This window comes from Alternaria postmessia, assembly GCF_024291825.1.
Source record: "Alternaria postmessia strain BMP 2775 chromosome Unknown scaffold_80, whole genome shotgun sequence".
NCBI classification, from domain to species: domain Eukaryota; kingdom Fungi; phylum Ascomycota; class Dothideomycetes; order Pleosporales; family Pleosporaceae; genus Alternaria; species Alternaria postmessia.
The window spans coordinates 1-10,215 of NW_026260153.1; the positions used below are offsets into that span (position 1 = coordinate 1).

The following is a 10,215-nucleotide window of genomic DNA, read 5'->3' on the forward strand; positions in this document are numbered from 1 at the left end:
TCTAACCCCCCCCCCCCCCCCCCCCAGATCCATAACCCATGCTATGCCATGCCTTGCCCTGTGTAAAACATTCCAGAAGAGGAAGAAAAAAAAACAGACAAAACGCCCTCGCTATGCATACAAGTGTTTTATATGATACAACCCCATCGAACCTCAACCTTCTTCTGAAAAACTTCCCAACACGGATCAGGACGTCTAATCCGACAACTCAATAGGGTCGTCCTCGGTAGCCCCCGGTTTCTCATTGCCGGCTAGACCCTCACTACCGCCATCATCATCATCATCATCTTCTTCTTCTTCCTCATCATCCTCGTCGTCTTCCTCATCTTCCTCATTAAAAGACTCTAGCTCCTCCTCGACCTCGTGCTCGTCCTCACCAACCTCCTCTTCGTCAAGCTCAGAGTCCTCATCATAATCAAGCAACTCTTCATCTTCCTCGCCATCAAGCATCTCAGAATCCGCGTCTTCTTGGTCTGCATCTTGATCGTAGTACTCTTCCTTTTGCTCATGTTGCTGCTGGGAGAGAGAAGTAGGATACTGAGCACCAGGATACGAGTCAGTAGTACCAAAGTGGTTGTTGTACGACTCAAGTTCATCTTCTTGATCAGTCATAATGGCGTTGTTATCGATTAGTAGAGAATCCCCATTGACGGCCTGGAAATTGCTGGCTGACACGAAATCGCCAGTGTACTGTTCTTGCTTGAAGCCCATCATCGGCTGTGTCTTCGCCTGTCGATTGTACGAGACCTGCGTCGGTATCGGCGAAGAAATATCCAGAGGCTCTGTACTAGCAGGCCGGGTGCTGGCAGGTGATTTGCTAAGACCCTGTTCAACCCTGTAGGCACGAACGGCTTCTGCACCCTGGCCGTAGAGATGGCGGGGTACGAAGCGGCTCGTGCGATCCCAGTACGCTGGACGGCTCTTTGTCGAGGTGCTGGTGCGGAGCGTATTGCCGTACGTAGATGTGCCGTAGGTAGAGTGCTGGCTTTGCGATGCAGAGAGGCCAAGGTTAGGTACACTACGACTCCAGTCATGTTGGACGTTTGACGCAGAGGCGGAGGCAGACGTGAGACCCCTAGCTCGTGCGATGAGCTGGCTTGCATTACCGTCAAAAGATTCCCTTCGATACATGGACCTGCTAGGGGTAAACGAAGGTGGTGGCATCTCGGCCTTTGAGTTTGCCAGCGTCTGTCGGGCCCTTGCAATGAGACTACTTGTCGAATCATTGAACGAAGACCGTCCGTTGAAAGACACTGCGCCGTTGAAGGACTGAGTAGGCGATACTGAGGATGCTGACCTCCTGAAAGACTCCTTGATGGCTTCGACGCGAGCACGCTGCTCCTCAAGCATAGTCTTCGGTGCGGGCTGCTCCTGGTGCTCTGGCGCAGGAGAATCCGGTGATAGCTTGGGTCGCTTTGATTCGATCAGTTTTGGCTTTTCTTCGTCCGATGAACCAAAGTCAAAACTGCGCTTGCGGTGCTTGCTTGGATCGATGCCTCTAGCTCGTAGCCTGAACCAGTCTGTTTCAGTTCGGTCTACGGGTGCATTTGCAACGGCTTGTTGATAGGCCTGCGAGTACGCGGAAATCGATGTACTAGCGTTGCTTGTGCTCTTGTCGAATGAAGCATCAGAAGCCTTGTTGTTGACCGGTGTTGGTGCCGGTTTAGTCGGGCTCACACCATTTGTCTCTGAAGCTTGAGCCTGGTGACGCTCTTGGGTTCGCTTGGCGCGCCGACTGTTCTGGGGAGCCACAGATTGCTTCAAAGATGATCGTCCTTCTGGTGGCACCACTGTTGACGCCTTGCCGTTCGAGATTGCCGGTTGTACTGGTGCAGGCGTGTCTGCAAGTTGCTCTACTCCCCCAACCTCTACCTTCGCTCGCTGTTCCTTCAATCGTTTCCTCCTCTCCCGTGCCTTTTGCAGCCGCCTCTTCTTCTCTGCCGCTGCCATCATCTTGGCCAAACCTGCTCGCTTCAACTCTTCCAAGTATTTTTCGTACTTCCGGTCTACCATCGCTACCCTCTTCTCCATTTCTACCGTCATCATAGCCACCCTGGCCATGTTCATGATATCGTTTTCGACAAACTGCATTATCAGTCCTTCCTGTGGGTTAAACATTACATCCGCCGTGAGCGCATGCAACGCTGCGTCCTTCTCCCGTATCCGTGCTGCGCGCGCCTCCTCTTCTCGTAGTTTACGTTGCCTTGCCTGTCGTGCCAACTCTTCTTGCTGTTCGCGGGCCTTTCGCTCTCGCTCCGCCTGCGCTTGTCTTTGTTGTGCAGCGGCAGCCTCTGCCGCCTCCTGCTGTCGCCTCTGCTCTGCTTCTTTCGCCTGCTTTGCCTGTTGTGCTTCCCGTACGCGCTGGCGTGCCTCGTCCTCTTTTCGTTGCTTCTCAGCAGCTTCCTGTTTCGCCTGCTCCGCCTTCTTTGTTTCCTCGTCTTGTGAAGATGTCTCAGCTGGCGGTGGTGATCCAGCAGGAGTGAAGGAAAATCCTTCCTGTCGTAGTCCATTTGCAGGGGTGGAATTGAATGACGATCCAGTAAAGTTGAAAGCGGAAGCAGGCCTGGGCATAGCTGTAGGGGCTGATACTGTGGGTCCAGGGACAGAAGCTTCTGGTTGAGTTTGAGGTTTAGGTTGAGTTTGAGGTTTAGGTTGTGCGAACGATCCGGACATGAACGGATTTGCAGGAGTTGGAGGTGTCGTAGACTGAGGCTGTACGGCATTGTTCTTCAAGAAAGGGTTCGCGGGAGTCGTTGATGTTGTTGACTCTGACTGTGTAGCATTATTGAACTTCAGAAATGGGTTTGCAGCAGTCTGTGGTGTAGATTCCGACTGCGCAGTGTTGTTCTTCAGGAAAGGGTTCGCTGACGGTACAGGCGATGCCAAAGGCCATTGATTGGCGTTCTTTTGCAGGAATGGGTTGGGCTTCGCTTCCGCAGGCTGCGCGAATTGGATGTCATTCTTTGAAGGATCGAAGAGGCCAGGCTGGATTGCTTTCGCGAACGGATTTGGAGATGTTGTAGAAGCGCCATTAGGCTGGAAGGGAGACGCGGCCGGATTGTAGCCAAAGTTGCCAACGGAAGATTTCGTCTCCATAGCCTGTTGCTTGAAGACGTTGGTCGTCTCCGGAACGAACAGCGAAGATTGATCATCCATTTGCTGAGCTTGCGCAGTAGACAGGCCACCCTTTTTGGCCTCCTGGACGGTCAAGCCTGCAATAACAGCTGACAATGGGCGGCCACACCGCTTCACCTCGACAATCGTTTCGGAGAAGAACTGAGGCTTGACATCGGCTTTCGGAAGCACGTCAGCTTTTCGGTTGAAATTCTTTTGCTTGATGTCCATGAAAGTGCGGCCTTCCTCGTTGACCTCGAACACGAAGCCGTGCGCCTCACAAAACTCCACGGCTTCTTTTTCGGTATCCATACCAAGAACTTCCCTCAGCTTGTCCGTTGTCCAAAACTCGACGGGGACTTGATGCCTGTACAGGCCGACCCGATAACAACGCCATACTACATCAAGCACAACGTGGCGGACCCTATTAAACGATATAGCGGCCGCACATGCCATGAGATATGACACCCTTGGCGACTTGACCAGATCCCAAAATCGCTTCCAGTTGGACTGGCACTGCACGAAGCTCTTGTAGTTGTTGTGAATGATGATGGTTTTGAGGAGGCGGAAGATCTCCAGAGCGGTCTGCACTCGTGGATTGTTTCGTAGGTCGCTAGGCAGACGATGGAGTTCGTTCTCGAGCTGGGTACTGGCGTAGATGGGGGCTAGAATCAATCGGTATGCCCAGAATTCGGCTTCGCATTCTGATATGATGTTGGCCCGTCGGTTATCGGCGTATCGCTCTTTAAGTGAGATCAGCGTCTGGTTCAGCTGCTCGACGTCTTGTTGATGCGAGTAATCGTCCTTTGTACTCCGTGCCATGTGGTGGGCCGAAAGCATGTAGAACCGGGCGCTGTACTCGAGGGAAGTGAGCAGTATGGCGATGTCGGCTCTGTTTTCGATGCGTTGCGTCCGGAGGTCTTTTCGAATGGCTCGCGTGCGGTCCCAGAGCCATGAGTGAAGAAATTGGAAGTCATCTTCATCTAGGCGTCCGTACAGATATTTGAGGGTTCTCTGCAGAAATTAAATCACGAACATGTATAGACTGCTACTAACTTACCAAGCAAGTGGGCGGCGACCGGATCTCCGAGACCAGCTCCACGTCCATACCTGCCGCCGAGCGTGCATATGCCTTGACCATGCGCGACTCGTCTGCGATGCGTTGACTACGGGACGGTAGGTGTTGGGTCTCGGGTGTGCATTCTGGCGCCTTGACATCCAGTTCGACTATGCGACGCACGCGCTCGTATTCCGGACACATCTCCTGGCATAAGCCGTACAGCTTGACGGAATCGACCAGGCGCATTTGGCCCTCTGGGTTCATCAGGCCATCGCGAATGAACTTTTCGCGTATCTTGGGGCGCTCCGCTTTAATCTATGACTGTCAGTACTGAATAGCTAGGGAGATATCCATAGTCCTTACGTGTTGTAGTCGCTTCTGGTATTCATGGGGCGCAAACGATGGCGTGCTCGACGCGCCGAAGTGGCTTGTATTAGAAGAGTTCCTAGAAAAGTCTTGTTAGAATAGGCCGCGAGCGGCCGTGGGAGGCCCTCGTCTGGTATGCATCGCAACGATGGCGGTGGTGTAGTATGCTCCTGGTGACGGCGCCATCGGTCCGCCCGCGCCCTGTGCTAAGGTCAGAGTGGGTATGCAGACTTACGAGTTGCTGTGGTTGTTCTTCGCATCCGCACTCCGTCCTCGTCCCTGTCCGGGTGTGTATAGGCCTTGCGCCGGTCGCTCCTCGTTTTGCGCATTATTTCTACCGCGCGCGCGATTGGCATTGAAATTGTTGCCGCCTTTTGGACCGCGTCCTCGATCGCCTCCGCCGCCGCTCTTTCCGCCTCGTGGTGTCGCCATGGTCGCGACTCTATCACGAAAGGTGTTAGTTCGCGATCAATCCACGTCAACGTCACGGCCGATGTGCATGCGACAAAGAGGTTCGGTGCGGGCAAGCGTTTGGCAGTCGTGATTGGGCTGCTTGGCCGAGTCGGGTTGGATGCGACTGGCGGTTGCTGCTGAATGCAACAAAGGCCCATGAATGTCGCGAACAAGAGAAGCCGTGAGCTCAGAGCCCGGGCCCGTGACGCGGTCGGGCGCCTTGGCATACGTGTGGCTGGAGCCCCGAGTCTCCGCCCTTAGTTTCACACTTCCGCCTGCACCATCTGCAACTCTCTCCTCAGCGCCACTTCACCCGGAACTTCACGCATAGTATCCATGTCTTTGATTCGATATCTTGATTTGATATCTAACATACCCGAAATATTGTTCATAACCATGTTTTGTGTCCACATGTCTTTCCTACCACTTATTTACCGTTGCATGGCTATCGACCACCCACACAACCTGGCCATCTTCCCACATCCTCTTCCATAAAGACCAACTACCCCAAGCTTTTATACAACGCCTTCTAGCAAGAACAGTCCCAAACCTAGGAAACTCGCCTGGTATCCAATTATCTCCTCCACTAGGCAGCCATGAACTTTTGTACCGGCGTCGTTGCAATGCAGTCGTGAGCGGCGTGACGTCGTATGGGGTATATTGCAAGACGCGGGCGATGGAGAAAGGTAAAGCCAAGAAAAGCGCACCAAACCATGTTCCAGCGAGTGTGCCGAAGCATCCAGCATGGCAGGGTACCAAGTCGCTGTGCTGGAACAGAAGCTCAATAAACGTGGGAGCAATACGAGATGAGAAAGGAGAACGTTACATTCGTGAGTCGTTTCGAGGACATGAGAACTAGCAACAAAAGGACCAAGACACAATCATGTAGGCAAACGCGAGAAATGCACGCTAAGTCGCAAGCAGTTAATGGTGAGAAGCTTCTGGTTGACAGCTGATGCTGTTCACAGTAGGTAAACCATCGAAGAATGGCGGAACAAACACGTCATGATAAACAGGAAATCCAGCGCTGCTTTTGAACTTTGAAATTCCGGCTTGAGGATGGTAGGCTGGAAACATGGAGAACGGCTGCTCGTATCCAGATGTGGTCGCTGGGATTATGTCGGATCGGCCAACACCCTGTTGTGGCTGTGGGATATGATGGTAACTTGGAAGACCGTTTGGGAACTGCATTGGTTGGTCGTAATCAAAGTTACTCCGGACTGAAAACCGACCCTGGTACGGTACATGGTCGGCCAGCTTGACGTCCAAATCCATGCTGTCACCTAGGTGAAAAGCGTGCATCGACTGATCAAAGGAAGTGTTCAGCGTTGGCATGGAGCTGCCTACATGCATGTGTTGTAGATGCGGAGTTGGATCTCCGTGACTGGGAGCTTGCGCCTGTTGTCGTAGTTCTCGAACCTGTCCCTCTTCTCGCAGATGCGACTCGGTTGCGGTGTTGTCGACCTCGGTGTCGTGGCCAGATCCGTGGGCGTCATACTCTGTTCTTGATGCTGGCCTCGTCCTGGTCTTTCGAACGCGCTTCCTAGGGGCGGGAGCCTGCCGTGGTGGTCTCATAAGTGGCTGCCAGGTCACATGTGTGCCTATACCAGGATCCCGATTGTTTGTACCTTCATAGAGGGTATATCTCGCAAAATGTTCCTGGTATGATAGTGCAATGTCGAAAAGATTCGGTATGATCTCGCCCAGGGCTCGCCCTTGCATCCTCTCACTAAACGCAGAACCTTTGGACGAGGAGAACTGATCCGGTGGTGTTGTTTCTACGGCATAATGCGCTGCATTTCTGAGCCTGGTGACCCAGTCCATGTTACGCTTGCCCACGTCGATATTACGGTGCTGGAGCATGAGATCGACTGCTAATGTCAGGAGACCTGTGAAGAGTTAGTTGGCATGCGATTGCAAACGGGAATGACAGCTTACCATCTTTGTCCAGGTGAGAGGGCTCTTCATAGGGCACATCCCGAGGCCACCAAGGTGGGGTACATTCCTGAGGCTGTTCATTAGGCAGCTTTTTGTGGTATGGACCGAACCGGGTCAAACGCTTCGGCTCCAGTAGCTTGACCCAAGCCGTGACGATAGGGCGTACTGGCTTCATGGTGAGTTCGTCCAGTCGTTTTCGGAAGAAGCGCTTGAGTTCTTTCACGTCGCCAATGTAGAAGGTGTAGGACTTTGCGGTTGGCACACTGACATCTCTGTCATCAAGTTGTTCGTCATTCTCATCGTCGCTAGGCTGTCGAGCCACGGTTTGAGTTAGACGTCCTCTTGCTCGTGACCGAGTTCTCTTTCGCTTCTTAGTCTGGCCTTCTCTCGACAGAGCTGGACCAATTAGCGAAGGGAACTTTCAGAGCAAGCATTCGATCTTACTCGGTACCTGGGATACGACAGGCTGGCAGACTGGCGTTACAACAGCCCTAGGCGACTCTGCCGGACGGGGAATTCTCTGCAACTGTGCTGGGCCGTTGAATAGATGTTCGAAGCCGGGGATTGGCTTAAAGACGCGCTCTTCACGACCGTCAGGCGAGATGACCTTCCAACAGCCGATGGGTGTCGGAATGGCGACAGCCTCCTCTGGTCCGTCCTGCTTGACGGTGGCTTCGATGGCTTGCGAGGATATTGCCTGAAGGTATCAGCATATATGCCCATCGCTATTGCCGATTATACCAGGCGTATGCCGGTCCCGGTTGTTTGGGTCACGGCAGCCGCTAAATGTGGCGCCATCCGCTGGAAGCGCAGGAGCGAGCCGAAACCTTATCAACTCCCCGAGACATGAAAAAGAAACAACACTCACAGACGACTTCCCAAACTCATCGCCACCATGAACCATCGCCCAAGAGTCTTCCCCACGTCGGTCGCCCGTCATGGCAGCGCCATCGCTCGTCTGCATTGGCTGCCGGTCCCTGGCGGGAGGGGCCGATGGGTCCACGGGCCGGAACTTCGCCATGCAGGTGGGTAGTTATGGAGATGCAGCTAACGGAGCCCGCGAACTACTTGATGGAACGCCTTTACTAATATAAGAGCATATATTGTCGTCCTGTGGCGTTCGAGAAGAACACAAAAGTAGGGATAGGCTGTCCATTAGTCAGTTGAATGTTATACCAAGCGGAAACCACCTCATTGGAGCAATAATCAAGGCGAAATGGATGGTCGAGATCGGGACGATCGAGACGTGACTCGCTGAGCATGGTTCTGAGCTGCGCACACTTCGCTTAACATCTTGCGCTGGAATTGCTTACCAGAAAGAGCCAGTTCCGGGCCAAATCCCAACTCTTGGGCGAACGAAAGATGCCCCTCTTCTAGTTGCAGATCCGAGATAAGCCTGAGCTCGGTGTTGGGTTCAGTTGTATCGTAAAGGTGCCGCTACATCCACCATCGAAGAGACTCGACTAGTCACGATCTTCCTAGCCACTCCGAAGGTGTTTGGACGAGGTGCCAGTAGTTATTCGGGGGAAGCTAGTTGCGGGACCAAAGGCGGGCGGTACTCCAGTTTGACTGGTCTTTGCGAATATCGTCTGCGCCAACGTTGTGAACCTAAGCAGAGCCGCAGTATCCAGGATAAAAAAGCAACGAACGAGCTCTTGATGGAACAACGATAATAGGACCGAATGTATCGACCAGGCTCTCAGGTTATAAGGCAGGCCTCACTTCATTATTACAAGCCCTAGATCTGTCGACTCCTGTCTCCTGCACACTGCACCTACCCTCGCACGCATCCGTTCGGCGACGACAGGCGTCTTGACCTCTTCAAGCAAACACACAGAACACATCGCATGGAATGTCTGTCCGCGGACAATGGGCCAAGGGCTACCGTAGCCGTTGAGCGACAGGAGGCGTCGACCTGGGGGTCTGAATTAGGGCTTGTGGAGATGTCTCTTGCATCTTCCCACTCCCCCGAATGTACGCCGTAACTCTATTCGGAGACTCTGCGCTCTCACTGAGTAAACGTTGAACCGAAAAAGTGACCAGTTGCGGGACGGACAGGGATCCTGACGTTGTTCCGCATGAATGTATACACACTAGTGCTGAAGCCTGTTCCGCGGAGTATACGGAGTCCTCGTGATCGATCCCATCTGAATAACGTCAATCTACGATTAGTAGTTCTGATCAGAAATCCTTTGAGAGATGACCACACGCTCGCCATCGCAGTAGACACAGTTACATCAACACCAGACTTCGCGCCCATATTGGTAGCAGCTGCAGCTTTCTCGACCCCACGTATACACATCCCACGCAAGCCATCAAGCTAGTCCACACTGCGATGAAATTTACGATGGTGTCTCCCCCACGGCCAGAAGCCGTTTAGGCATCAGATACCCCACGGCTTGCATCTATCCCTGTGATCGCCCTCACTGTTCTACCTTCGCTTACCACATTGCCGCCAGTCATAGCACGGCCATTGGAATGTACAGCACGAGGCCTGGGCATCACATGTGCCAAGAGCGCTAAACAGATGTACCCGCGTCCCCGAACCACAGGAACAAAGCCTTCAAACAGCCGAAGGGTCTTCATCCTTACGACACTGCGCCCATTCTAGCGCCACGGGCTGCATCTAAAGGAAGTATACAAGAATTCTTCACGGAATCCTTTCGATCTCGGTCAGGCCCGCGCGCGTCCATCCGCTTACCAGGCTGTTGGCGAGAGATTGAAATCAATCTGGCTCGATAAATCTGATCGATACGATCTGATGTGAGTTGGCCCAAGACAAGTTAGACAGGTGTTCCATCTCGCTAACGCCTGCGCACAGTTGCTGTATGTGATGGACTGATTTCTGCACATTGCCGCACAATGTATCTACCCTTCTGCTGTTTCACTCTTGTCGTGTGAGGATACCGACTCACCGACAACAATCTGCTGTATCCACATGGCGTGGCCCTGAGCTCATGTCGTATAGACAACCCAGACACGGAACCCAGACTTCTTCCGCGCCACACTGGAATAGCGTAGCGGAGATAACGTGCCGCACCGTTGTACCGTTTCTACCAAGACGGCTACGGGCCGCTAGCCTACAACTAAACCTACGTTACACGCACCACAGAACCATGCTCGGACACTTACGCCGGCCTCGCAACCAGTCATGATACTGTTCCCTCTCACTAGGATCCGGCATATATGCGCCACCACGTAGAAGCGGAAGGTGATGTGCCTTGTCAACGGACATGCCGTGACACGCTGGCCCACGCCATGACCCTTCCGCACCTCGTGTCGGC

The 10,215-nt window shown here is 53.3% G+C and overlaps 2 protein-coding genes across 2 annotated transcripts; both read right to left on the minus strand.

Annotated features, from left to right (window-relative positions):
* Positions 1 to 195: 195 nt before the first annotated feature.
* Positions 196 to 4,972, minus strand: J4E82_008997 (uncharacterized protein; the record flags this gene model as incomplete). Its single annotated transcript, XM_051735227.1, has 4 exons — positions 196 to 4,128; positions 4,175 to 4,489; positions 4,538 to 4,619; positions 4,776 to 4,972. 4 exons carry the CDS (start codon positions 4,970 to 4,972, stop codon positions 196 to 198), a joined length of 4,527 nt encoding a protein of 1,508 aa, XP_051584981.1.
* A 945-nt stretch (positions 4,973 to 5,917) lies between these two features.
* Positions 5,918 to 7,952, minus strand: J4E82_008998 (uncharacterized protein; the record flags this gene model as incomplete). The annotated part of the gene is made up of 4 exons (XM_051735228.1): positions 5,918 to 6,882; positions 6,932 to 7,327; positions 7,376 to 7,628; positions 7,800 to 7,952. The coding sequence occupies 4 exons, from the start codon at positions 7,950 to 7,952 to the stop codon at positions 5,918 to 5,920; spliced, it is 1,767 nt and encodes a 588-aa protein (XP_051584982.1).
* Positions 7,953 to 10,215: the final 2,263 nt, after the last annotated feature.